This window comes from Thamnophis sirtalis, unplaced genomic scaffold (genome assembly GCF_051295495.1).
Source record: "Thamnophis sirtalis isolate CommonGarterSnake01/CBP01778 unplaced genomic scaffold, rThaSir2_p1.2 scaffold_8, whole genome shotgun sequence".
Lineage (NCBI taxonomy): Eukaryota > Metazoa > Chordata > Lepidosauria > Squamata > Natricidae > Thamnophis > Thamnophis sirtalis.
In genome coordinates, this window is record NW_028261388.1 from 24,777,400 (window position 1) to 24,805,019 (window position 27,620).

Consider the following 27,620-nt stretch of genomic DNA (forward strand, 5'->3'; position numbering starts at 1 on the left):
TGTCTAAACTATAGTTTTTTTCATAAGAATTTTTATAATAACCTAATTTCATAACCCATGCTTTGAAATTCTGTTGTTTGAACAAAACATAGATAAGATTAGCCACAATTATTTTGACCGAACACAAAGCAGTAAAATAAAATTAATAAAAATGGAAGAAGGCTTGAAATTTCTTTGCATGGACATATGGGAGAAGAAAAGGGAGAATATAGAGGCATTTATCTGTTTCCTATCACAATAAATTATAGTTTACAATCCTAGAATGTAGTTTATGATACTACTTGAAGTAAAAGTACAACTTGCTGGTTCTTACATTTCTTGTCACAATTAATTTGTAAAAGGAATGCACACTGTATTGAGATAAAATAGATGAAATGTTAAAGTCATTCTGATAATGTTAGCTTAATAAAAATAAATGATGTATGAAGAGATTCTGCATCATAGAGTTTAATAAGACTCAGCATTTCAAGTCCTATAAGATAGATCATCATTATTAACTCCATATTGCTTGGGAGTAAGAAAGAATGGCTTGCAACTGTGTTCATGGCAGTGGAAAAAATTATATCAGGAATAACTGATATAGAGGCTTATATTTTAGCAGCTCTGCTGCTTAACTCATCATCTGCCTAAAGAAACATTAAAACAAATGATGTAGAAATAGCATTAGATACTCATAATAGCTTCATATTGTTTTGTAACTCCTGATTCTTAGTTTCTGTTGCAAAGCACCTTATGGAAAAATCCAAGTTGTCACCTTGTAACTCTCTTCTACTATTATTATTTTTTAGCAATTGGAACTGTGTCAGAGATTATATAAGCTGCACTTCCAGTTATTGTTACTTTTTCAGTCATACTGTAAACTCATCGGACAAGTGCATGAAGTTAGTACAATGCCAGAGGTATGTAACAAGAAAAGAAAAAAACAGAAGAATCTTTTCCTGGAATAACTGCTGTATTCTTCTGATTAATATTTATTTCTTGCACCAGATCAAGTGAATTTTAAGTGGTTGGTAATGAACATTTAAATTTTGGTGGACAAGAATCATAATGGAAGGAATAATTATGAAAAGTTAATAGGAGTAGAATTAATTATTCTTTTTTGCTCCATCCACCCCACCCCCAGTTTTTTAACTGTGTAATGCCTACACTAGAATTTTTCTACACATTTCCTATCACAGAATCATGGGAAAATTCTGGTGCCAATCACACTCTTATATTTTTATTGGCCCCTCAGCACATTGTGGTCTGCAGATTGTATATTTAGCATTGTCTTTTAAAATTATAAATGTAGAAAACTTTAGAGCATTTTATTTTATGAAAATGTCTCATTTTAAGAAAACGTTTCAATATTTTTTTACATATACATTTTGCTTCTCTTTTATACAGAGAGAGAGAAAGAGCTAAAGTTGGTATGCACAACAGTCTCTACACCTCATATTTCCCCCACAGGAGTGTTAAATAAAATATTAGCAAAAAGTGACTAATGTAATATTCCTCAGTTGAATTTCATGGCTGAGAAAAGACTTCCCCTACCCTAATTATAATAATGAAACTATAGTATTGCAGTAAGCTGCATGAAGAATATAGGGAGCTACTCTTAAATAGGCTTGGGGCATGGTTTTTAAAAAGCATAGCTTATTTAAATGTGAGGTGGCATGGTGGTTGGAGTGCAGTTCTGCAGGCTACTTCAGCTGACTGCTAGCTGCAGTTCCACGGTTCAAATCTAACCAGCTCAAGGTTGACTCAGCCTTCCTTCCTTCCTAGGTGGGTAAAATGAGGATCCAGATTGTTGGGGGCAATATGCTGACTCTGGAAACAGTTTAGAGAGGGCTGTAAAAGCACTAAAAGCAATTTAAAAGTCTAAGTGCTATTGCTATATATTTATTATTCAAGCTATAATTCGCTTATCATGAAATTTTGAAATGGTAGAATCTACTTTTCGTGACAGAATAATAGTATTATTTTCCTTGGAATTGGTATTCTTGCTCTATTTTTTGTCCAAAATGAAGCAGAACCTAGCCACCTAGAAGTATAAAATATAACCTGCAGGTAAGAATTGCTGATGATGCCTTGACTTCAAACATCAAGGAATTGATGTTTAAATTGAAATCATCTCAATACAGCTTTTTAAATTTAATAGTACTGATATCAATGGACTCAAGTGATCTATCATTGCAGCCGTAAGCTGCAGTCTACAATAACATATTGTTATAATTGGCTTTCATGAAATCATAAAGCGAACACCTGTCCCACCTTGATTTTAAAAAGAAGGGAAAGTGAAGTTTGATGTCTTTAATAAACTCATGAGATCTTTCAGATTTTTAAAAATTATTGACACAGTTTTCCCCACCTCAATTTATAGAGGGTGGGCTATATAAAGAAGGTTAAAAATACAAGGGTAATAATTCTGTGTTATCTGGGATTCATGATCCAGAAGTCATGGAGCTAAGCAGAGTCCACCCCATTAAATGCATGATTAAATGCTTAGAGCATTGATTTTGGTTTTTAAAAAAATCTTAATAAATCCATAAAGTTGGATTCATATCCAAATATTTGATTGAGCTTAATGGGGTAAATAAAATTTTATTTTAATTAATATCACATTTTTTTAAAGTAAGGATGATTTTACAATATTCTTTAACTTGTTAAATATCCTATATTCCTCCCCTGGTTTTAAAATCGGGACAAGATGCACCAAATATATATTTCAATGCATAAATTATTAAATTAATTTTCATATGGATATTGTTCCTCTTAATTTAAATAATTCACCTGTCCTTGAATTTGATATCTTTTATATGGGAGGAAAAAAATGTGCGTTGGTGAAAATGATTGTGGTTTTTTTTCTTTCCACAGCTGATAAATATGTCACGAGAACTGAGCGAGTTAAAGAAAAACCTTAAGGAAGCTAGTGCTGCCATTGCACTCGATCCATCGATTATAGAAAGTGGTACCTCTGAACCCATGTTCACTTCTACAGAAATAGCTATTCAATTTATGCTAGAGTGTCTGAAAAACAATGAACTTGGAAAAGCTCTACACCAAATAAGAGAATGCAGGTACGTTGGAATAGATGGCTACTGTATTATATTTTCCTATTTTCTCTGAAGAGCAGCTATCAAATACTGTATGTTTTTACTGAATAATACTGAATGTGATTGCTGAATGCACATAGATGGATCCAGATTAAAGGGACTCATTTCAATCTAATAAATGAGAAATAATTAAAAGGTACCGTGCTCTCTTAATTTTGGAATACAGTCTATTATCAATTTCCCTTGCTTAGAGAAATGAAGGTTCTGTATTGAAATGAAAAAAAACCTGTCTTGATCACAAATTAAGTTTTGTATGTTGAAAGGAATAAAGTTCTAGTATTGCCAATTTAGTGGTGAACATACTGGTTTTGTCCACTAAACTATCTATGGCTTGGTTTTCAAGCTGCTTTTGCATGGAAGATATACATGAGATAGTACTAAAAGCAAAGCAAACCCCACCAGCATATCTGTTTGCTTTGTCAGAAGCATTAGCTTGTAAAACCCAATGGGTCAAGCAAGAACCTGCTTTATACAAAAAGCCAGGAGTTTTAAAGTTACTAGCTAATGATGAAGCTTCTTCTCTTCCTTCAAAAGAGAGGGACAAACCTTGAAGAAGAATCCTCTTAAATGCATTGCAGTACATATTGTAATTAATACCTTTGCACTTGAAGGTTTTTTTCTCTTCATTTTGTGATATCCATAACACTGGTTTTGTTTGTTGTTGGGTTTTTTTACCTTTTTACATTGTATAGCCACAGAAATAAAGAAATGAGATTCCATTTGCATTAAACAGCATTTCAGTAGCATATCCTATATTTTTGTTTCATTGCAGGAATTTATGGCCGAATGACATTTTTGGAAGCAGTTCCGATGATGAAGTCCAGACTCTACTGAATATTTACTTCCGGCACCAAACATTAGGGCAATCTGGTACTTATGCATTGGTAGGCTCTAACCAAAGCCTGACCGAAATCTGTACGAAACTGATGGAGTTGAACATAGAAATCAGGGACATGATCCGGCGAGCTCAAAGCTACCGAGTGATCAATTCTTTTCTTCCAGATCCCAGTGTTTCTGGCACGAGCCTCTGACAAAAGTCTGGTGCCCCCTACCTCTTTCAGGCTGGGATTGCTTCCATGCTGGGATGAGATGGTTCAGTGCATTTTCAGCTTTAGAAAGAGTTGGCCAAGTCATACTCAATCTTGTTACTTTTACAATATTTTCCAAGAAAAGTTGGGCAGTGTTTTCAGAGTGCAGTCATAATATAAGGACAAAGGTAGCATCAAATCCTTTGTTCTGAACTACACACCCAAATGACTTTCACAGGGCAACTGCAATTCACTACTGAAGAAGTGACTTCCTTACATACCAAAGACTACTACACTGAGCAAGACTTCCTTTCTAGAAAATAGTTTTAGATATCAAAAGTGCAATCTCTCCTTCACTTGAGGATTTTTTTTTTAGTTTTGTACATTTATTCCTTTGACCAAGTTATTAAAAACAGGCAGAATGAAGCTAGTGACAGGGTACTGAGACTGTCACTGCGAAAGCTGAGAGCCTCTGCATATGAAAGTTGTTGTAAAGGACTACAAATGTGCACTGTATGTAAATATGATTACTGTATCTTCTAACTAGAGAAAAAAATAAGCTGCTATGAAGTACATTTGTTGATGTTGCTAGGCTACTGTCTTGGAAGGTACTCGATCCTATTTCAAGAGGTCTGTTATTAAGACCCAAGTACCTATGAATGGACAAAGTTTTTTTTTAAAAAGATTTTGGCTGCTTTTTACTAGAGAGTTGCTTTTATGTATATTTATATTAAGAATTCTGGTCTGACATAAGTTGTCATTTTGTAGAAAAATATCACGTCTGATTTAAGTTCTTTTGAACTGGTACATGCATCTTTTAATTTTAATGTATATTTGGATTTTAACATTGAAATTATTAAATACAGATCAGATTTACTTTCTATTTTCAAGTGGGGGGGGGTTGCTTATTAGTAATATATGTTCCTGTTTTCTGGCAATTTTTTGTTTGCACTTACTGCTGTAAAGAGTTAAAATAAGTGCATGTAAGTTATTGCACATTTGAGACACTTTTATTCCAACATTGTGTGTGTCGCTTACTCACCCTGTAAATACATTTAAAGGTTTTTGTGAATTTTGTTTTAATATTTTGATCATTACAGATCTCAAGTATAAAAGACTATATATGTGTATGTGTACATACATGCAAACATACATATATGTATATACATACACATTAGCGTGTAAATGTATTAAATTGTAATGAGTTTATGTTATAATATATATGGAAACAATTCTATAAGAATATTTTGAAATCAGGTTATTTTTCAGTTGGGCTTGAATCAACATGTAAATTAGTCCAACTTTTATGTGCTCACTATGCATCCAAACATTAACCTGCACAAATTGATATAAATTGAACAAAGTCTCTTAAATTTAATGTATTCTTGCTGAACCAGTTCTCTCTAGGTAAACTTTGTCAATCTGGCGTCTTCCAGAGATGTTGGGACCACTAATACCAGAATTTCTAACTAGAGAATATACTGGAATTCTGGGACTTACAATCCAAACAAGTGGGAAAGGAACCAGGCTGAAAAGGCTTCTGGGAATATGTGAAAATTGATAGGCTTCTCTGTTCTCCCTTCCTCAAAATAGTAATTTGAGCATATATATGAGAAGCAAGGCGTTAATTTGAATTGTAATGGAAAAATCAAGCTGTACGAAATATATTATGTTATGCAAAATTTAAGTGTACTTATTCTGTAACACCAGAATTGAGCAGATGGGCTCTAAAGGTGTGAACCTCTTCCTGTTGGATTGTGCTACCTTTATTATAGAAGCCAATTTAAAATTTTGTTTCCTAAAAATGATTCAAACAGGGATTAAAATAATGTATCTCACATTCAGACTATAAAATCAACATTTGCTAGGTATATATCTTGGTTTCCTTTTCCATATTGAGTTGGAAGAGACGAGCTTTATGCTTAGTGATTAAGGCCTACTACCATAATCATATGAATTTGGGGAATATTAATGGAATATAAAATTATTGCTTATAATCTTGTGTGGCAAGTCCGTGTCAGCTAACCCTCATGAAAGCTAACATGAAGTGCCTCTTTCACGGTGTGACTTGAGTGCTGCCCTACTCACTTAGTTACTATTCTCTTTAGAGGAATGCTTTGTAAGAGATTAACAGATGTTTCTGAGTGTTAGTAAACCTAATATAATTGAATGGATGAAGTTCATGTTTCTTCATTATGCTACTTACCAACTCTTGTATAGCACAGGCTTAAACCATTTTTTGAAATGAAATGTCAACACGTGTGTGCATAGCTATCATAATCATGCTTAATTGAACTCCATTTGCAACTTCAGAACATGTGTTTTTCTATTTTTATCATCCGAAACCACTGAAAATAAGATGGAAGCTTCATTTAATCATGTTTCCACACCTCCTTGCTAAAATGCAACAGAAATGGGGGTAAACTCATTATGCATGCAACTATTCAGGTTACTTTTTTTAATTAGTATACGAAATAGATATGAAAATCTCAATTGCCTATGAAGAATGGCCAAATCTTATCAAATTCTTCCTGTTTTGACATTGGCTTGAAATTGCATATCTACAGTGCTATGAAATTCAGTATGCACCTCTTCTAATATAGGCCAAATCAGTCATTCTTGCCAATTAGTTTTGAGAGTAATGTCCCTCCTAGGACAAAAGTGCTAACGTAATTTAACATGCGCCAAAAATTCAAAGTAGTATTTTAGCAATCTGACTTTGTCCTACATTATTAATACAAAATACCTAAGTAAGTTTAACCATTAATATACTTAGAGATTTTTCCATTTAATTTCAACAAGATAGACAGGCCATCTGATGATTCAGGAAGACTACTGTGCTTTATATTCCATTTAATGATTGTTACCCCTATGATATAATTCTATTCCATATTCTATTTTCCTTCAGTGATTTAAGACTTAATTTCATGTGTCTTTATAGAATGCCATAGTAGACATGAAAGTAAACTGCTCAATCTTTATCAAACTTCAATATGTTCATTTATATTCAGAATATTCAATATCACTGTTTCTACAAAAAGATTGCAGGAATATAGTATTGTTTGCAAGATTTAATCTTTTCCACCTTTTCTAGAAAGCATGTCAGCTTTCCCATCTCTTTTTAATGATCAAAGAAAATAAGTTTAATTAGAATTTAAGTTTTATTAATTAGGCAGTACAGTGATAAATTACAAATATATTTTAGTATTACAAACATCTTTAGTCCATTATCCATTGCCAAGTCAGAATCCTAAAGTCAAATCCATATTATGAAACAAAATGCATAGCTAAATGCAACCTCAGCACACAAACTGCACAGATCAAACAATGTATTTGAAGCTGTAGGTGTTGTCGCAAGATAATCTTTTGCCTTTACAGCGTCCACATAGCTCTTGCCGGTGTGGTCTCTTGAGGTCAATGTGCCTTTTTTTCTGGGGACAGGAGCAGCGAGTCTTTGAACAGATCTTAGGATAACAAACTTTAATTAGTAGAAGAAATCAAAACCTATTCTAAAGTTTATTTTCTTGTTATTATACTTAGTGATCTTCTAGAAATGTTTGAACTATAAAAGATGAAAAATATTCTATTAACTAAGATACAAGTTAATCCTATTGCACAAATGTGCCACAGATGCCAAGTAACATTAAACAAAGGTATGCTTTCATAAGGATAAGCACCCTACACCCATATTGAACCAGAATTAAGAAAGGTTTTAAAAATGGCCATAACCTATATTTTTAATAGTGCAGTAACAATCATCCTCTGAAGTTCTCTATCCAATTCCTCGGGTTAGTTTGGTTATTAAGTACAGGGATGTCAAACTCGCAGCCCGTGGGCCAAATGCATCATGCGCTGGCCACTCCCACCCACCCCCGTTTTAGCAAACAGGAAAAAAGAGATACATTATGTGATGATGTGATGCCACGAGTTTGACACCTTTGAAGAACACGGAAATAAAGCATCTGAATTATCCATACTTGTTGATGAACAGTCATCAGAGGAAGAAAATTCATTAACTCTTCCCAAATGTCTATTAAGTTCAAAAGTGCCTTATAGTTTATATGCACCAAACTTCCAATTTCCATGGGCAGTCTGACCTGACATTCTGCCTATTGTATCCAAAATCTGCGAAATGATATCCTTTCTAGGAGAAGTTTCAAAGTTCCACATTTATTGCCACTATTTGTTGAGGTAAAGGAAGACTACTTATGGAAGTCAATTTGTCTCAGAGAATTGTATTGCATATTACAATATTAATCAACTAGTTCTTTAATAACTGCAATTTTAAGCCAGAAAAAAACCCAATTTTTTTATTCTGATACTTTAATGTGTTAATAGAAGTTGCTGAATATTGAGTCTTACTTACATGGCACTGAATTGCTTCTACTTTATAGGGATTAAAGCTCTTTTGGCACTTGCGACAAAGCTGCTTAAAGTATACCTAAAAATGAAAGTGGTACATTTGAGACGGGAGAGCCTCAGATCAGAGGATCTTTAAAATGTAGCATCCAAAAATTATACATTGAGGCACAACTGAACCAAAACTCATTGTGCCAAACAGACATTAAAAGTTCTTACTCAAATCATTTTATGATTTCCTATTAACATGGCACAATTTAACTCAAAAGGGAAAAAAAAAGTTTGTGTATCAAAATGTAACTTATAACTGATGTTAAGAAAAAATGAACAAGAATATCATGAATTGCGGACCAACATACTGCTTCCAGCATTTGCAGTTGGTCACTATAGTTAACAAATAAACATTGCACTAAAACATCACTTCTAGTTTGCTCCTCTCGTTCAATTAAAACTGAGCCTAAAAAGATAGCAATAGCAGTAGACTTATATACCGCTTCATAGGGCTTTCAGCCCTCTCTAAGCTGTTTACAAAGAGTCAGCATATTGCCCCCAACAATCTGGGTCCTCATTTTACCCACCTCGGAAGGATGGAAGGCTGAGTCAACCCTGAGCCGGTGAGATTTGAACCGCTGAACTGCTGATCTAGCAGTAGCCTGCAGTGCTGCATTTAACCACTGCGCCACCTTGGCTCATCTACAAGATTCATCATCTAAGATTCTACAAGTTTGAGACAGTTGTGCAGTCCAGACATTGAATCTTTTCTGAAATTTACACCTTAAACAGTAACATTTTTTTCTAATGTTCCCCTAAACATACCTTATTGGTTCCAGAAATGCACCATACATAGGCACTTTCCCATCTGGTCTTACAGTCATTGCAATGGAAATAGCCATATTTCTGTTCTAAGAACTGCAAAGGAAAGTTGTTCATGAACAGTAAATATTAAATTTGTTTTGCAAGATTGTTAAATCATAAACATTTAAGTCATTAACTAAAATAACATTTAAAGCACACTTTTTAAATTCAGAAATTTGAGGAAAAAATAATCCCATTCATATATTTACCTTGTTCTGCAAGCATGAAAAAAAAAATCATTCTCCAAATATTAATAATTATTTCTGGCCAAATACAGTTTTGTACTACTCCCACAGCCATATATATCCATTATACACATTTCTTATTCAGCGGCAAAGTTACCCCACATAACAATTACAGTACTACCCCAGAGAGAAAGGCTACTAACAGAAACCTAAGTACTAAAGTAAAAAAAATACCCAAAGCCAGATGCACAGGAGTATTTTAAAAGGGTCTGTATTTAAAAGGGTCTGTAACCAGATTCTATACAATTCTTAATCCCAACATCTCTTGCGAATATACTGTTAAGCCATGCCTGTGTTCGGGGTGGGGGTAGGGAGGCAGAAACGTGACAAACATCATTACATGCCGGCTGCATTCGCACATTCACCATACAGGTTGACTGGCTTGTTTAAACTTCAGGCCTTGCAGAAGAGGCTAGTGCAACGTTTCTCAACCTCAGTTACTTTAACTCACAGAATTCAATTCCCAATTGGCTGGGGGATTCTGGGAGTTGAGGTCAACACATCCTAAAGACGCTGAAGTTGGGCAACCCTGCTCTAGGCTAAACCAGGCAAGCCAGGATCCGGATAACACCAAGTTCTTCCACGGAAAACAATGGTGTATTAACCATTAAGCAGACTAAGCACGTCCTTAGGGCACCAGGCACCACAAAGCCAATGAAAATTTGTACAGTATGTACAAAGGAGGGGGACACCAAGATTTGTCAGTGCTTAGAGCACCAGGGAGCCTTAATCCGCCACTGACTGAAGGGAAAAAACTTCCCTTCTACCTTTCATCAAAGCGCGGCTGGCAGAGGCGGGAGGGATTTCCAACCAAGCGCAGCGTCCGCGGGAAAACCACCGCGCCACTCACCTGGAAGGTGGTCCCTTTTCTCGCTTCGTCGAGGTGACTCCCGCCTTCCTCAGCCTCACCTCCTTTTGCGACCTGCTGCTGGGCAGAGTATCCGACGGCGTGCCCCGGCAGTTCGTCCTCAGCTCCCGCCTTCTCTTCGCCACCGCCCTCCGCCTTCTCTACGAACGTTCCCTCGGATTCCTGGATGAACTGAAACGAAGCCGGCCCTTCGGGGTGCGCCTTCGGGTTCTCCGCCGCTTCGGGCAAAGTGAAGAGGCGGCGACCGAGCACAGGCGAATAGAAGCCTGGGAGCGGCGGCTCCTGGCTGAGCCGGCCCGTGGGGCTTTGAGGGCGGACGGCCTGCAGCGGCCGGGATCCAAGCGAGCATTGCACCGCAGCGTCTGCCCGCGGGTTCACTTGGACGCCCACTTCTTTGGTGTTGCCTTTACGGAGCCGCGGGTTGAGGCCCGGGCTGACGTGCGACAGCAGCGCCTTTAGCTGCGCTCGCTTGTAAGTGTCCAAATACTCGGGCGAAGACACCTGAGGAGTCGCGGAGGGGGCCGTGAGCACCCCTTGGTAGGGATTGGAGATGCCGCTGCACTTGCTTTGCTTCCAGCTCGGCTGCTTCTGCTTGGGTGGTAGCCTCGAGGCCACGTGGTGGCTGGGAGTAAAGCTGCTTCCATAACTTTGATAAACGCTGTAAGGCGGATAAACGAAACGCTCCATGCCGGGACAGAGAGCCTGGTTTAAGGGGAGGCTTCCTGCCTCCCTCGCTTTTATCGGCCCTAGGAATGTCGGTTGCAATTAGTGCTCATTACTACTGGCTAAAAGCATTAAACCCTCTTCCTTAATTAAGGAACAGTTGTACTGAATACGCCGATCGTAAAGTACGCTGGAAATTTACGCACCGGAGTTGTGCGGAGTTAACGGGGGGTTTTTGGACTTGCTAACAACAATGTGAGTTTGCTTTTATAAAGCGCTTCCCCTAAATGTTTGCAACCAAGAACCCTTCATGTTGGATCGGACAGGTGTTGGATTGAGTTGGTTGCAACCGGAAAGATGAAACTACAACAGGATTCAGCAGATCCTTTGAAGATAAAGAGTTACTTTACCGAAAATTAAGTCGTACCAGAATATTAGGGAGTGGAAACATTTACTCCAAGGTAGTACACATTGATATCAACTGAATTTTGGAGATGCAATTCAATAACTAATATTGACCCAGTTGCAATATAGCACCATAGTCTTTACAAACATAGTTACCCAAACAGCACTGGTTCTCTTGGTCAAAATGTGATTTAGTGCGCTATGGAAATCCAAACAATAAGAGTTAAATTATTCAATATGCTCTGTGAATCCAGGCAATTTGACTCAATGCAGTAAAACTAAGGGGCCTCTGTCTCAATCCAACTAATCCCCCATTTGTCAGAAAGCAACCTGGCTAGATTGTTCAGCACCAACCACTCTGGATGGTTCTGTTAATCTTTTAAACAAGTGAACATAATTCAAGTAGCATTGATTTGTTTACTTTCATGTGTATTTTAACACTTTTTCTGGAATATATGCATGTTCTAATAGGCTTTGTGGAATTTTATGATTGACATTGGTTAGTAATATGTTAACTTTATATTTAACTGTTTAAATTAAAACAAGCTTTAAAAACATACAATGATGAGGCATATTGTGGAGGCCATCAAGTTGAAAATATAGGCCCCAACTTCCGATTTTACTGAAGAAATCACACTTAACTATGTTAATAGTGTACTAACCCAGAATAAACCACAAATGGCTCATTGTTCATGCAATACCCATTGTTCATGTGATGTTTTGTTTTAGCTTAAACATTGCAATTTGTTAACTAGGTTTATGGTGCAGAGTGTTAAGTTTTAATATGTGTTGTTAATATATGTTAAGTTTTAATATGACTTCAGACTTTACACAATATGAAAAACAAAATCATACTGTGGCTTAGCATAATTTGTATGAATTTGTCACATGAACATAAAAATGTGTGTGTCTTTATATGCAAACCCATCCAGATTCAAGCCCAAAAGCATACTTTGGAGTTTATTCAATTTGTAAGCCGCCCTATTCCCCGAAGGGACTCAGGGTGGCTGAACAAAAACCAAGGGAAGGGGAACAAATACAGAAATGTAAGACAAAACAGGACAACGATACAAACGATTTAAAAACATAGCAAGCACAGCAATTTCGAGTAGGGGGGGGGAACTCAACCCCAGGCTTGCTGGGACAGCCAGGTCTTAACGGCTGGGCTGTCCGGAAGGCCTGAAGGGTGGTGGAAGGCCTGAAGGGTGGCGAGGGTCCGAATCTCCACGGGGAGAGCTCGTTCCTCACCTTTCTGTGTTTGAACTAGTCATACACAGTAAAACCAACTTCAGAGTGTCTAGAGATTTTCAATTATCCAGGTAGTGGTTGTCCCAAAGGTGCTTTTCCAAAAGGCAACTGGACTTCCTTGATTTTTTTTCCCCTTGAAAACGTTTGGCTTCTCATCCAAGAAGCTTCTTCAGAAATGAAGCGAAATGCTTTTAAGAAAAAATCAAGGAAGTTCAATTGCCTTTTGGAAAAGGACCTTTGTGACAACCAACCTTGGGGAGAACATGGAGAAGGGAAAGCCCTCTGGGTCTTGAACTCCTGGAAGAAAGGCAGAATATAAATAGAAAATCAGTTAATTCTGTAAAATATAAAGTTTTTTTCACAAGACATTTGCAGGTTCAGATTTTCATTGTTGTATTTAATGCACAGTAAATAAAAGAAGTGAGTATATTTCAATGGGATAGTTTGCAGCTTTGAAGAGAGGGGGGGGAGAAGAATCTTAACAGGTCCTGAGTCCTGGGGGGAAAAAATGAAACTATGTGCCGGTCTCAGAACTATCAGAATTCCGTGGCTTGAGGCATACTTTAAACCTTACTTAAACTCGTGAGCGAGAACGGGCCAATTTTTTTTTTGTAAAAAACAAAACAAAAACCACAAGTTCCATGATCCTTTGAGTGCGGCAGGAGTAAACCATTACAGTCTCCCGCTGGCTCTTCTCTTAGTTTCGGGCCTTTATTGCCAGTGAAAAACGGAGGCAAGAGCTGGGCTCCACCGTTCCCAGCGGGAGACCTATTTCATTTCCTTGTAGGACGATCGGTATATACGAAAAACCTCCGGATTGTGAGTGAATCAGCTGTGAGGAAATGATTGCTTCCCCCCCTTCTGAAACTGCGCATGCGTCGGCGGGGTTTTGGCGCCTTCTTTTGTCTTTTCAGAGGAAGTTGTTTCTGAGGTGACTTGGAACCCGGCGATACCGGGGTGGCGCTTCGCTTCTTTGGTTGGCCATCTTCCTTTCATCCGTTGATTATATATATTTTTTGCCCTCAACTACATTTCCGCAGGGCTGCTCTTCTGAGGTTCTTCTTAGCTCAGAAGAAACTCCCTGTCCCATGAAGAGAGACACTGAGGTGAAACGTGTGTGAGTGCGAAAGACGGGTCGGGTTTTCCAGGGCTTGAGAGCTGGGATTGTGCGGTGTGAGGGAAAGGGACGCTGACGGTGCATCCCGTTGGATCATTTATTTGGCTTGTCGATCAGAAAGGTTGGCAGCAGTTCGGCGGTTCGAATCCCTAGTAGAGGTCTGCGTGAGCAGCGGGTTGGACTAGGTGACCTCCAAGGTTCCCTCCAACTCTGTTACTGTTCAGTAAACATGAGCATAAATTTCTGTGCCGCCCAGTCAGTTTTTTTTTTTTTTTTTACTCCTGTCGACTGTCTGGACGAGTCCCTGCAGCTGTCTTGGCAAGATTGTTCAAAAGTGATAAAGGCCAAGGGTCTCCAACCTTGGCAACTTTAAGACTTGTGGACTTCAACTCCCAGAGGGATCTCTGGGAGTTGAAGTCCACAAATCTTAAAGTTGCCAAGGTTGGAGAGCCCTGATATAGGCTGTTGCCTGCTTTCTAGGACTGAAGCAGCTTAAGGTCGGCCAGCTGGCTTCATGCTCCAGGCAAGGCTGACACTTGCATGCTTCTGGTTTCTAGCTTGATGCCTTAACCACTAGACCAACTGGTTCTAAAATGATTATGATTATATTTTCATTTTCCCTATACTGGTGATGGACAAACCTAATATTTATTCCTGTAACTCAAGAGTACCTTAAATTAGTACTTGAATTCAATATTCCCAACTGTGTAGAAATAGAAAATATTGGATCATAGCTTTACTGTAGGTAAAATACAGACTTAAATAAAAATACATATATGGCTATATGCTTATGCCAGCTCGTCATATACAAAAATTAGTGCTCTGTGTTGTGCTAGCACAGCTGATACGGGTATTTCATCAAACTGGGGCCCACTTAATCCTGCAAAACTTGAGTAGCCATGGCAAGCCCTATTGGGTACTTTTTTACTTATAGATCTTATGTAAATAGAAGGATTTACTTCCAGGTAAATTTATTAGGATAGAAGCTTAACAATGATAGAATTGATAAATAGGCTAAATAATTCAAGTCTAATTTCCTGCTTTGTAAAGAAATGCACATTGTAGTTCAAAAGTTTTATTTCTTTTAAAACAAACATTTCATCATTCCTCAATCAGTAAGACATCGAAATACAATTTTTTGTGTGTCGAAATAGTTCTAGTTTACCACCAAATTCTTGTCTATGCTAAGTTTGTAACTTTCAAGAAATGCACATTAAAGCAGCAAAAACAGGCATAGGCTGTTGAGTAGGCTTGCAAATTTCTCCAATTGGATTCAGCCCTGTTTTGTACAGGCTTATGTTCTTAGAACCTAGTTAGCGAATGTGGAGGTGGGAGAGGTATCTACTTCATTCTCAATAGTTGTTTTGTACAGGGTATAATGAAGAATTGTGCTAAAAAAAGTTTTTGGAATGGCCAGTAAAGATCCTGATATCAAGTGTAGAAATATGTTAAGGGATCTAAGCAAGCAGTTCGTGAGAAGAAGCCCACCAACATCCCTGAGTTAAATTTATTCTCTAAGGAGGAATGGACTGAATTTTTCCAGTTTGTTTGCAGACTTGATCAACAGTTACTGGAAATGTTTAATTGGTTATTGCTGCCCAAAGAGGGCCCATAAGTTACTAAAAGCAAACATTTACATTTTTACATATACAAAAATGAAGGTCTGGAATTTTTTCATGTTTTAGGTTTATATTTATGCAGAAACATTGAAAATTCAAAAGGATTCATAAAAATAGGAATTGCTGTAAATCCCAGCAGATTAAGACAAAACTCTAAAAATAACAATTTATGAGAAATAACTTGGCTGTGACTTGTTTCTAGGCTAATACCTTAACCACTACATCAAACCTGATATTGGAAAATTCAGTCCATTCCTCCTTAGAGAATAAATTTAACTCAGGGATGTTGGTGGGCTTCCTCTCACAAACTGCTTGCTTAGATCCCTTAACATATTTCTACACTTGATATCAGGATCTTTACTGGCCATTCCAAAAACTTTTTTTAGCACAATTCTTTTTGAGTACAATTCAGAATTTATAGTTCCATCTAAGATAGCAAGCTCTTGTGATCAGTCTTAAACCATATTACAGGTAGACCTCAACTCACTAAGAGAAACATTTGTTAAGTGAGTTTGCCCTTTCCAGAGTTATTAAGTGAACCACAGTAGTTGTTAAATTAGATAAACTGTTAAGTGCACCTGACTTCCCCATTGACTTTGCTTGTCAGAATATAGCAAAAGGAGATCATGGGACCCTGAGATCTTGCAGCCCTCACAGTTATGAATCAATTGCCAAGTGTATGAAGTTTGATCACATGACCATGGGGATGCTACAGCAGCCATGTGAAAACTGGTCATAAGTCACTTTTTTCAGTGCCATTTTAACTTTGAACGGTAGTACCTGTACTGTTACGATCATGTTTCATAGATGTGATAAAGTTCTTATGCTGAAATGCAATGTTGTCTTTCACCAAACATCTTTTTATTTAAGCCAAAAGTTCTCTTTTAGTCTCATCCATCCAGAGAATTTTCTTCTAATAACTTTTTGGCTTATGCAAATGGTATTTCATAAACTATAGATGGGCAGCAATTTTTTTTAAGATTAGTCACTTTCTCCTTGCAGCCCTACCATGCATACCATTGTTGTTCAATATTTTCTTAATGGTGGTCTCATGAATTCTGACATTCACCAATTCAAGATAGGCAAGAAACTTTGATTTCTTTGACACCATCCTGAGGTTCTCCCAGAGCATTATGCACCTTGCCCTTGGTCTGTTGATCACTTCTGGCGGAAAAAACAATGAGGTTAAGTTGTCTCCATTTGTACATAGTCTTCCTGGCACCTGACAGACTGGTAGAATCTAAACAATTTAGAAATAGTTTGTAACCCTTAAACTGGTGTGCTTCAATTAACTGTTTTAAAGAGGTCGTCAGAAGTCTCCTTTGTTCAAGCCATGACACACTTCTTACATGCTTGTGTTGCAATGATCCCACATTTTCATTCTTTAAATAAGAAAGGACCTCCCACATTCATACCTGGTTATTATCCCACTAACTGAAACACCTGTTGATGCTAGTTTCCCCTTCAAATGAATTGATAATCCCAGAGGTTCACATATTCTTGTCACATAGAAATAGTAGCTTTGGATAATTTTCCTCAATAAATGAACAAGTATAATGTTTTTGACACTTCTATAATTTGTTTGTTATCTAATTTTAGGACTTGTTTGGACAGCAGATCACATTTAGGTCATATTTATGCAGAAATATTAAAAATTCAAGAGGGTTCACAAGGTTTTAAGCATATGTTAAATCCTGACTATTTGTTACTAGTTTAACGAATATGAGGAAGTCTTTGGAACTCTATTCCATCTACATTCATTTCCTTTGCCAGTGTGATAGCTCCTTTCTGACAAACATATTTTGTTAAAAGCTTATCTGAGCAACAACTCACCTTTGCAGAGTTCAAACTGGAATTGACTTTATATTGAAATGAAATGAGGGGAGAGAATGGAATTGAAGGTAGGTTAGTTATCCAGATGCAGGTTGCATGTAGGAAAGATTTATACGTACCTTTTACTTATATAATTGTACTGAAAACATGTTTGTTGACATGTGATAGCCTGGTTGTAATGTATCCAGGTTCAGGAATCTTTTGCTCAATTTTGCCTTGTGTTTTTTTTTTTTTTTTTTGTTTTGTTCTAAAATAGCATTTTTTTATTTGGAAAAGTGATCTGATCTTAAACTTGTTACCCTTAATTCTTTTAGAAAAAGTTTCCACCATTTGACCTGACAGAACCCAGAGGGGTAGGAGCATTGTTAGTGGCTGGTAGCATATATTCCATTAGAGGAAACGCCTATGAAGGATCTTCAAACTTCTTTAATATACTCTTGGGGCCTTTATTTCAGCTGTTGATATAGATGTAGGTACAATTTGGGAATGTTGCAGGAGTTGGTTTCCACATTAGCATCATTGTCTAGATTTTTTGTTGATTGTGAAAATCTACTTCAGATTTATTGATTGTATACAAATATGGACCTATCATTCAGTGTCTGAAAAATTACAGTATTATTATCCAGTGTAGGATGTAGATTATTTCTGTAATATCATTGCTTTCAGGCAGTTTGTTTCTCTAAAAGACTTGTAGTTGCAGGATTTTTGTTCTATATTTTTGTATTTGTTGTGGCAGTACTTATTGATAGAAGTTACATACTTAAAAACATGTTACAATTCTGCATAAGAATAATGAGTCTTATAAACTAACCATTTTGAAACAATTTAAATTAAAAGTCTGGCTTAATTTTCTTTAAAGATCAACTACTATAGTCGTCACACATCAAAGACTGCCAGCAGTTTTCATTGATTATATTTTGTTGGTTCATTCATGATGTTAGTGCTGTGACCATAGAAGAAAAATAGAATTTCTGTCAAATATGATAAATTACCAATATAATTTTGAGAACACTTTATTTTGCAGACTTTCTTAATTGTATTAGCAGTGCAATGGAAAAGAAAAATGTTGATATATCTGCGAAGAAACCATCTTTGTTTGAAATATTCAAAACACAATTCAGTGAATCAGGTACTATTTCAATTCAAGCTGCTTTTGGTAGGGGAATGTATCCCTTTTTCTTTGCATGAAGCCAGTACCATACAGCACACAGCCAGGCCAGGTGTGCCTCAGCAGCAGTGGAAGAGAGGAAAACAGAAGCAAAAGTCAGCGGGGAGACACCGAGGTCCAAAAGGGCATAAATGGTGGGAGTAACAGCGCTCTTGTGGTTGTAAGTACGGATAGAGTGCCAAGAGGCCAAATCTTAACCAAATTTTGGTACATGTTGTAAGCCCCTTAATTCAGTACCATTGTGCTCTGAACAGTTGCTGAACAAATTGTAAGTTGAGGACAGCTTATATGAAACTTTTCCCTTGAAATATGAGACTTACCTTTGTAAATAGTACATTGCAAGTTCATTTTCTATGAGTGATACAATGTTTCTTACAGTGGATATTCTTTCCTACTTGCTCTGAAGACAGATGAAAATTATTTTGATATTCCTGGTCTGAGGGGGATAGCTGCTTTCCCAGTTTCAGACTGTCAAGTCAAAAAAAGAGCATAATGAAAACGTAGGCAGATTGTTAGACAATTAAGATGAAAATGTGCATATTTAATTGTAGCTACTGCCAGGTTCTCATGTTTTTTCACTATTTTCTGTTATTGTCTGTTACTATAAATAATACAATTAATGTGTAATGAACCATAATTATTAATATATTATTATAAATCATTAGCAAGTTTTATTGAGAAGGAAAAGATAGGATTACAACAACTTCAGCAATTGAGCTGTTTCCCAATTGGAACTAACATATACCTTAGCCCGGAGGCTTCATTTCTTCCTCTAAAAACTTCCAGTGATTTGGCATGGAGGTGAATCTTTTTGCTGATAACAGAGAAGCTTGCAGTTAGTTGTTTACAAAAGAGTCACCTGATAAAGAGTTTTTAGCTTGTAAGTAAATCTTGGTCACATGCCTAATAGGCATTCATGTTCCCCAAAGCAAGGCAGAGCCAAATATTTTTATTACATTTATTTGCCACCCATCTCATGGTTCAAGGCGACTGAGCGGTTGATATGGGAAAAGACCTACAGAAAGAATTTCTGAGTAATTTGAACTCTACCTTTAAAGTAAGTGGGAGAAGATATTCTCCATAGGATGTCCTGCCTATTAGAAAAATATCTATAGTAGTAGTAGCAGTAGTAAGTAATATTTGATGATAGTTCATATTTATTTAAAAATCTAGTGTTACATTGTATTTTTAGAAAGCCAACTTACATCAGTAATTGTGTAAAAAAATAATCTTACGAATGAAGGTGAATATACCTGTCCTAGCATGATGCTGGAGGATCCAAACTGGGTCAGTCACCAGGACCAGAGGTTTTGTCTTCCAAGTTTTCGGACTCATGCTGGAGCTCATCCTCAGGGTATTTCTCTCTGAGGATGGGCTCCATCATGAGTCTGAAAGTTCAGAAGACAAAACCTCTGGTCCCAGTGGCCAACTCAGATTAGATCCTGCAAAATAATCTTACTTCTTATTTTCTGATGAAATTAATATTTAGTAATTTAATGGAACCAATTATTAATCTGTAGTAATAATCAATAACTATTTATGTTTAATTAATGTTAAAGTAATAACTTGAAACATACATTAAATAATGTATTGACTGCTTTTGTTAGACCTAGGACCAATAAGTCTCAATTGGTTTGAAGAACTCAGTTCAGAAGCTCCACCTTTTGATGTGAAAATAACAGAAGACCCTTTATACAAAACTATGGATCAAAATACTTTCAAAACCCCAAAAGGGAAATTGTCTATGAATAACTCATCAGTATCAACTCCCATGATTTTTAAAGACCGGAATAAAAATTTAAAAACATCTACTTCTCCTGTAGAAAAATCAGCTCAGTCCAGTGAAGAAACAGGTAAGATAAGAAATAATATGTAACCAAAATTGTAAACTTTTTTGTACGTAAAGCATTTACAAAATGGATGTAGTATGAAAATGAAATGTTACAATGCAGATACCGCTTCTGTGGAAATTGTACTTTTCTGGCTACATAAAGGTCCACAACTAGAAAAGTGACTAATTTGGGGGATATTAGGTGTCAGTTCAAACATTGTGTTGTATAAAATAGGAATATTGGGTTGATGATTATAAAAGAACACCTTTCACCCCATTTCCATAAAAGCATGAAACAATAGAATAGAAGACAATTTCAGCCACTTCTGAATTTATAGTGCCGAGATAGCGAACCTATGGTACGCGTGCCACAGGTGGCATGCGGAGCCATTTGTCCGGGCATGCAAAAAAGTTGAGTTCAGCTTAATTTAAAGCCATTTTCGCCCTCCCCAGGCTCCAGAGGCTTTATAGGAGCCTGGGGAGGGCAAAAAGAGCTCCCCCCCCCAAGAGGCTCTCTGGAGGCTTCAGGAGCTTCCCCGAAGCCTCCGGAGCGCAAAAAAACAGCCCTATGGGCAAACCAGAAGTTCAGTAACGGACTTCTGGTTTGCTTGTAGGGTCGGTTTAAACCCTCTGGAGGCTTCAGGGACCTTCAGGAGGCTTCCCTGAAGTTCCGGTTTGCTCATAGGGTTCTTTATAGTCCTCCGGAGGCTTCAGGGAAGCCTCCTAAAGGTCCCTGAAGCCTCCGGAGGGTTTAAACCAACCTACGAGCAAACTGAAAGTGACTTCTGGTTTTATGCCCTCCACAAGCCGCCTGAAGATCCCTGAAGCCTCCGGGGGGACGGGGGAGGCTGTTTTCGCCTTCCCCAGGCTTCTATAAAGCCTCTGGAGCCTGGGGAGGGTGAAAAAAGCATGCAAAAAATGGGGGGGAGCGCCTCTCATGTGCATTGGAGGGGTCAAGCGTTGCATTATAGGTGCAGCATGCCTGTGCACGATCCCCTGCGCTTCTCCCCTTATGGCACGCAAGCAAATAAGGTTCGCCATCGCTGTATAGTGTATAGACCAGATTTCATCTTGGATATAAATTGTTTAGTATGTATTCGTAATCTATATTTCAACTTTTGCTTGTATCTTGAAGGCAAGATTAATTGGTATAGGAACAGAGCATTTTTGTTTTCTTCAAAACCTTTCTCTTTTTACAGTGGTTGATAATTTCAAAAATCCTTTGAACTAAGAAACATTGAGTTATTTCAGGGGCAGTCTGGCTATGAAACACAATAGTGACAGGGATAATCCAGATCCTCTAGAATACCACATCTGGAACATTGGTTCAAAGGACTTCTGTAAATTGCAATTGTGCTTGGAATGGCATAGTCAGGAGAAAATGGAACACTAAATGTCCCATATCCCTAATTAGTACTCAATTTTAATTTCTGAAGCATTTTCAATCTATTGTAATGGTTTATTAAATGATATTTAGCATCTGTATCTTTAGAATCTTCATATGTTTTATTAATCATTACTATTCACTTGGGGAGAAATGGCTTAGTTAAAGATGCTGAGCTTGTCAACTGGAAAGCTGACAGCCTGGGTTAACATGAGCATCACACCACAGGGTGAGTTCCTGTTCCTGTCCCACCTCCTACTCATCTAACAGTTCAAAAGCATGCAAATGCGAGTAGATTAATAGGCACCAGTTCAGTGAGAAGGTAACAGTGCTCCGTGCGCCCATGCCATATAGCCATGCTGGCCACATAACCACAGAAAATGTCTTAGGAAAAAGCTGGCTCCCTTGGCCAAGAAACAGGTGAGTATCTTGCCCTAGCATCAGACACGACTGCACAAGAAAATATTTACCTTTATCTTTTATATTCACTCACTTTATTTAAAATATAGATCTGCAAAATCTCTGTAAATTATGTTTCATAGATTTAATGTCTTATGTTCTCTGAATTCTTTAAGTTACTAAAAATGGTAATTCCCACCAATAGGAAGGAATTGACAGCAAATTTAGGGTAATCAAGCCAATGTGCAACTAATGACTGCTACTGACTGGGTGGACCCATATTTAAATCCCATTCCCTCTGTACAGTTCACTTAACTCATTCAATTACTATTTTTCAAGTGAACCTAACCCATAAGAGTGGAGTTTGGAGGATAAATAAAAAGAATAGAGATCCCAGTGTTTACTATTTTGATACCTTAAAGGGAAAAAGAACCTAAATCCGTGATGGCGAACCTATGGCGGAGCCATATTTGCCGGCATGACAGCCCTCAGCTCCAGCTGATTTTCGGCCTTCCGGAGGGCAGGGGCGGCCGTTTGCGCCCTTCCTAGGCTTCAGGAAGGGGGTTGTGCATGCATGCGCAGGAAGGGGGGAGGTCATACGCGTGCACAATTTTGGCACACCTTTAGAAAAAGATTAGCCATTACTGATCTAGATGGAGATTAACTTGAAGTAGGATGGATGGCCTATACATTTTATAAATAAATAAAATCTAGTAATATTACTATCAAATGTTTAACTTTAGTACTTTTTCTCATAAATTTGTAAATTTTAGTTAACCAAATGGGTTTTACTATTTCTGGTTAAAAAATTATTATATTTTATGGTCAAAGACTAAAAACAAATTACAACATACACATAATATTTGTGACAGGATCTCATTTCTATAAGCAGTTTTTATTCTCAAGAATGCCATGAATTTACATAGCTAAAATTTCAAAAGCCTTAAGGCGAAGGAATAACTCTTCATTTTTGGCTGAACTAGATCCTGGATTACTAGATCCTGTACGCATACTAAATTAATTTAATTGTTAAAAGGGACTAAAAACTGTTTAAATGGTTAAAAAAATGATTAAGTAACAAACTTACTTCCTGTAGCATTCAAGATTTAATTAGACAAATGTAGAGAAAAAATTGATTTATCTAGTAGTGAAAGGTTTTTTTTTGCTTACATTTCTTTGATACAGGTAAAACTTTCAGTGAAATGCCTAGGCTGAGAACACAAGTGGATGAATCAAATGAAGGAATGAATCTTTCTCGTTCCTGTGTGATTGCAAGGTGCATCCTATTTATTTATCGATGGATGCTGATGCAGATATGGATCTTTCTATAGCAACACAAAAAAGAATTCCATTGTTACAGCTAAATTTGTCTTTTGAATCAAAGTGATATCATAATGTTTGGGCATATCCATGATGATTTCTTGGAAACATTTGTTGCCTTTTAGGGCTGATTGGCTAAAAATCACTTAGCTGGCTTTGCATTTGAGGAAAGACTAAAATTCAGTCTCTTGGTTTCTAGTCTGACACCTTTAGCAATAGCAATAGCAGTAGACTTATATACCGCTTCATAGGCCTTTCAGGCCTCTCTAAGCGGTTTACAGAGAGTCAGCATATTGCCCCCAACAATCTGGGTCCTCATTTTACCCACCTCGGAAGGATGGAAGGCTGAGTCAACCCTGAGCCGGTGAGATTTGAACCGCTGACCTGCTGATCTAGCAGTAGCCTGCAGTGCTGCTTTTTAACCACTGCGCCACCTTGGCTCTTAACCAAGGTGGCGCAGTGGTTTTAACCAAGCAAACTAGCTAATTGGCTCACTGCTATAAGAGATTAACTCAACATGTCTACAAGTGCATCAGACTTTAGCTGTTTAATTATTTGGTATATTGAAATGAGTGTAATGACATTGATGTGGATACATTTTCTGGAAGCATAATAAATAGCCTAGCCATTTCTAAGAATCATACCAGTTCCAACTTAATTTTCTGCTTTTTCCTCTTCATCCAACAAAAAGGGCAGAAACATATTCTTATATTCCACTATTAATTTCACCCAAAACACTTTCAATACTTTTATTTTTAATAGTTTTCATTCTGCTGGGGGATATTGTTTAGTATTTTTCTCTTATTAAAAATGTTTCCAGCAAAATCATTCTGCATTTTTTCTGCTTATTTTAATTTTCTCATCTTCTTTAAATATATATTTTTCCTGACTACCTAATTCTCATGATACAACATATTTCCTTTTTTTTAAACAATAATCTTCCTATATGGACCTATTTTCAGATTTTACTTTTTATTCTACCAAGCATCTTTTTGCATACTCCTCCTTAGCATTACTCCGTACATTCTATTCTATCTGTATTTCATTTACATTACCAAACAGAGGTTTTCATTCAGAATGTTCCACAATTGTTTGCAAACATCCTTGCTCATTTTTAATCACAGTGTGTTGAATAGTAACAGCTACTACTGAATTTCTACTTTCATACACATCAACAACAGTCTAGATGTCATGGATTCATACCTTGTGACATACATTTTAGTCTTTTCATTTATAATTAAATTTACATCTTCATTTCCCCAACATATATTTATCTTAACTCTACAAGATCATCTAAGTTCACCTTCATTCAGGTCACCCTATTTCAACCTATGAACCCCTTATACATACATTTTTCTTCATATGTTATGTCTTCATATGCACATGGACCCCTGTATTCTAGATCACAGATTTGAACAATTGAGGCTTTCACCTACCAGTTTGGTAGAATGGGAAAGAATTACACTAGGTTACTAATTTTAATCATAGCCATGTCACATTCACCATTATCAAGAACAGTATTAATCAGTTTGGACATGTTCTGATCAAAATAAGTGCAATCAAAACCTAATATTACCTCACTGCTTTAGTGCAGGTGCTCCAGAGATTTCTTTGCAAGCCATTATACTATTGCCCGTATCCCACCAACTAAGAAGTATACCCCTGTGATACTTACCCCTGTGATACTTATGATATGTACATTTTCCTAAAGATAAATTCTGATAGGTAAATGTATTTCTGCAGAGAAATAAGAAAATAATTACCCTCAAACTATGATATAAAATATCATTATATAATAGTTATTGTTGCTTTTTGGAGAAATTAAAGTAACTAATTAAACACTGTACTTAGCTTCATTAGTGCTATAGAATCAGGATCTCTCAGATATCCATATTTACTTTAAAATGCACTTTGTTTAGATGCGCTGGATATATGAACATTATTCATTATATTTTATGAAGTTATAGAAATTAAAATTGTGTTTAAGGATGCTTTTGATTTAAATAACTACTCTTTCCCTTTATATTTCAGTCCGGTCATACAAGAAAAACAAAAAAATAAATATGGTAAATATTAATGTCTTTTATCTATTGCACTGAAAGTTGTATTAGTTTATAAATATATGCTCATTCTAAGAATACCTTCTTTCATATTTTCAGTACTAAATGAAAGTTTATTACAAACACCCAAGATTTTTGAGGTAATTTTACTCTAAAATATTTTAATTATGAGAATGCTATATGTATGTTTGTGTGTCTGTGATTAAACAGTTGTTCATTATGTTTTAGGTTCAGACACAGAAATGCATTTCTGAGAGCTTGGGAGCAGAAGCAGATCCTGATATGTCTTGGACAAGTTCATTAGCAACACCACCTACACTTTCTCCAACTGTCATAATAGGTAATGAAGGTAACACTGATATGACTGAAACATATGAGGATAAAGAACAGTAAATACAGAGTAACTACAAGATAAAAACATTTTGAAATTGTAGTTAACATTGATATTAAAATTACTGTTCTTTTGAAATTAGCTGATAATTATTAGCCATATAATTGTTTCATTTTCAATATGAAGAGGTATTATTAAAGAGGTAGAAATAGAATCAGTGTGACATACTGGTTACTGTGAAGGATAAGAAGTGGAAAAATGCAATTTGACTATATCATCAGCCACTGCTTACTGGATAACTTGGAGCTATCTCAGTTCAGCGTACTTAATAAAGCTTTTGTAGAAAGAAATAGGAGGAACTACAGTGAGTTGAGTTTTTAATGAAAGGCTGAGTATAAATAAATATGAAATCAAATGTATTCTTAAAAATGTGGTTAAGTTGAATAATTACAGATCTCCTACAAGTAGACTTATAACTATAGTTGAGCCCAGAATTGCAAACATAAGTCACTGTGGTCATAGGTTGGTACCACAGGATCAGTATTTTTTCAGTATTTTTTTGCTAGAAACAGAAATTAAATATTGTAAAACTGGCAAAAAAAAAAATATCAAAAAATTGTAATCATGTGACTGTGGGGTGCTGCAAATAATATTCTGTGGTGAACCAGTTGCCAAGCACCGAAAATGCAATTATGTGACTATGGGTTGTGTGGGGTTTGTCGTAAGTTAAAACAGTCACTAAATGACCAGTCATAACTCAAGGAGTATCTGAAGAAAGATAACTAAAAGAGATAAATATGTTGAATCATATAATTAGTTCATTGCAGCCATTGCAAGTGGTTGCATTGTTCAAGCTTAATAAAAGTGCCAATAGTTTTATTAGAATATTTCATTGTTCAGTTTATTTCATTAAATATGTTCTGTACTTTGGAATAAAATTTTCAGAAAGGCTCATTAAATATAAGTTTGACATAAAACATTGATTTCCATCAATGAGTCATAAAATAACTACTAATATATATTGTTTGAATTGTAGAAAGAAGAAATGATTCTGTTTCTGGAACAAAGATTCATAATGAAATAATTGATATTGTAAGTAAAGAATATGCATTTTTGGTATTAGAATTTTTAGCTTATATGTAGGTGTATAAATTAAATTTTCATTGCTTTGGTTTTTAGACCATGTGTGGCCTTTTTTCCAAACATGGAAAAAGTCTCAAGAGCAATAATATTAATAGGCAATCTTCATCAGGAATTGAAATTTCACATGCAGAAATGGACAACAAAATCCACAGTGAGCATTTTTCCTTTATTAGCGGTTCACAACTCTTAGTTTGCTTCTTTTCCTTTAAGAATTATATTTATTAAACAAATATTTGCCAAAATAGTTGTTTAGGGTACTTTTTTTTTGTTTATTTGTGGTCTAGTAATTTGTTTATTTCTGTCTAGTAATTAAATGAACTATAATTGATAATGTTTTGGATAGTTTTGGCCTTACTAGGTAGACCAGACATACTATGACCAGATGAACTAATTCTGTTTTGTTGCAAAGTTACATTAACAAACTCTTGCAAATCTGAAAGTATTTCTGAACCTCTTGCCCCACCCACATTCCTGCTGCAGAATAATTTATTTTTCTGATCCCTTGGCTGTGACTTGTTGCCCTGTTTCCTTAGATTATTCCCACATACCATTACAGACAGATAGTTTCAAATGGACATTGGATTTTCATGTACAAATAAGTATTTTAATATTTTCTAAGCCTTTACCTAGATTTTATAATTGAATTCTC

The 27,620-nt window shown here is 36.4% G+C and overlaps 3 protein-coding genes across 9 annotated transcripts in view; 2 read left to right on the forward strand and 1 right to left on the reverse strand.

The window, feature by feature from the left end:
- Positions 1-6,293, forward strand: part of FRY (FRY microtubule binding protein) — a 183,113-nt gene extending 176,820 nt beyond the window's left edge. For all 7 annotated transcript variants that reach the window (XM_087721282.1, XM_087721276.1, XM_087721277.1 and 4 more), the window contains 3 exons: positions 789-899; positions 2,857-3,059; positions 3,868-6,293. In XM_087721282.1, the coding sequence (XP_087577408.1) occupies positions 789-899; positions 2,857-3,059; positions 3,868-4,126 (573 nt within the window). In that variant the 3' untranslated portion in view covers positions 4,127-6,293. The remainder of the gene's footprint in view (positions 1-788; positions 900-2,856; positions 3,060-3,867) is intronic.
- Positions 6,294-7,265: 972 nt separating this feature from the next.
- Positions 7,266-11,137, reverse strand: ZAR1L (zygote arrest 1 like). Its single transcript, XM_087721284.1, has 4 exons — positions 10,433-11,137; positions 9,299-9,391; positions 8,490-8,564; positions 7,266-7,587 (listed from the first exon to the last, which is right to left on the reverse strand). Exons 1-4 carry the CDS (start codon positions 11,135-11,137, stop codon positions 7,444-7,446), a joined length of 1,017 nt encoding a protein of 338 aa, XP_087577410.1. The 3' UTR covers positions 7,266-7,443.
- Positions 11,138-13,687: 2,550 nt separating this feature from the next.
- The window catches only part of BRCA2 (BRCA2 DNA repair associated), a 42,163-nt gene continuing 28,230 nt past the window's right edge, over positions 13,688-27,620 (forward strand). Inside the window, exons 1-10 of the mRNA XM_087721285.1 lie at positions 13,688-13,872; positions 18,360-18,464; positions 20,111-20,356; positions 23,303-23,393; positions 25,469-25,503; positions 25,597-25,637; positions 25,726-25,837; positions 26,865-26,920; positions 27,008-27,122; positions 27,505-27,570. Coding sequence (XP_087577411.1) covers positions 18,386-18,464; positions 20,111-20,356; positions 23,303-23,393; positions 25,469-25,503; positions 25,597-25,637; positions 25,726-25,837; positions 26,865-26,920; positions 27,008-27,122; positions 27,505-27,570 — 841 coding nt within the window. The 5' untranslated portion in view covers positions 13,688-13,872; positions 18,360-18,385. The remainder of the gene's footprint in view (positions 13,873-18,359; positions 18,465-20,110; positions 20,357-23,302; positions 23,394-25,468; positions 25,504-25,596; positions 25,638-25,725; positions 25,838-26,864; positions 26,921-27,007; positions 27,123-27,504; positions 27,571-27,620) is intronic.

Excerpts from the sequence above, each read along its gene's own strand:
- ZAR1L (XM_087721284.1), bottom strand. The coding sequence starts at position 11,137 with ATGGAGCGTTTCGTTTATCCGCCTTACAGCGTTTATCAAAGTTATGGA. Across the intron at positions 9,392-10,432 it reads GAAAAGGGACCACCTTCCAG|TTCTTAGAACAGAAATATGG; the intron begins GTGAGTGGCGCG and ends TTTCCTTTGCAG. Across the intron at positions 8,565-9,298 it reads GCATTTCTGGAACCAATAAG|GTATACTTTAAGCAGCTTTG; the intron begins GTATGTTTAGGG and ends TTTCATTTTTAG.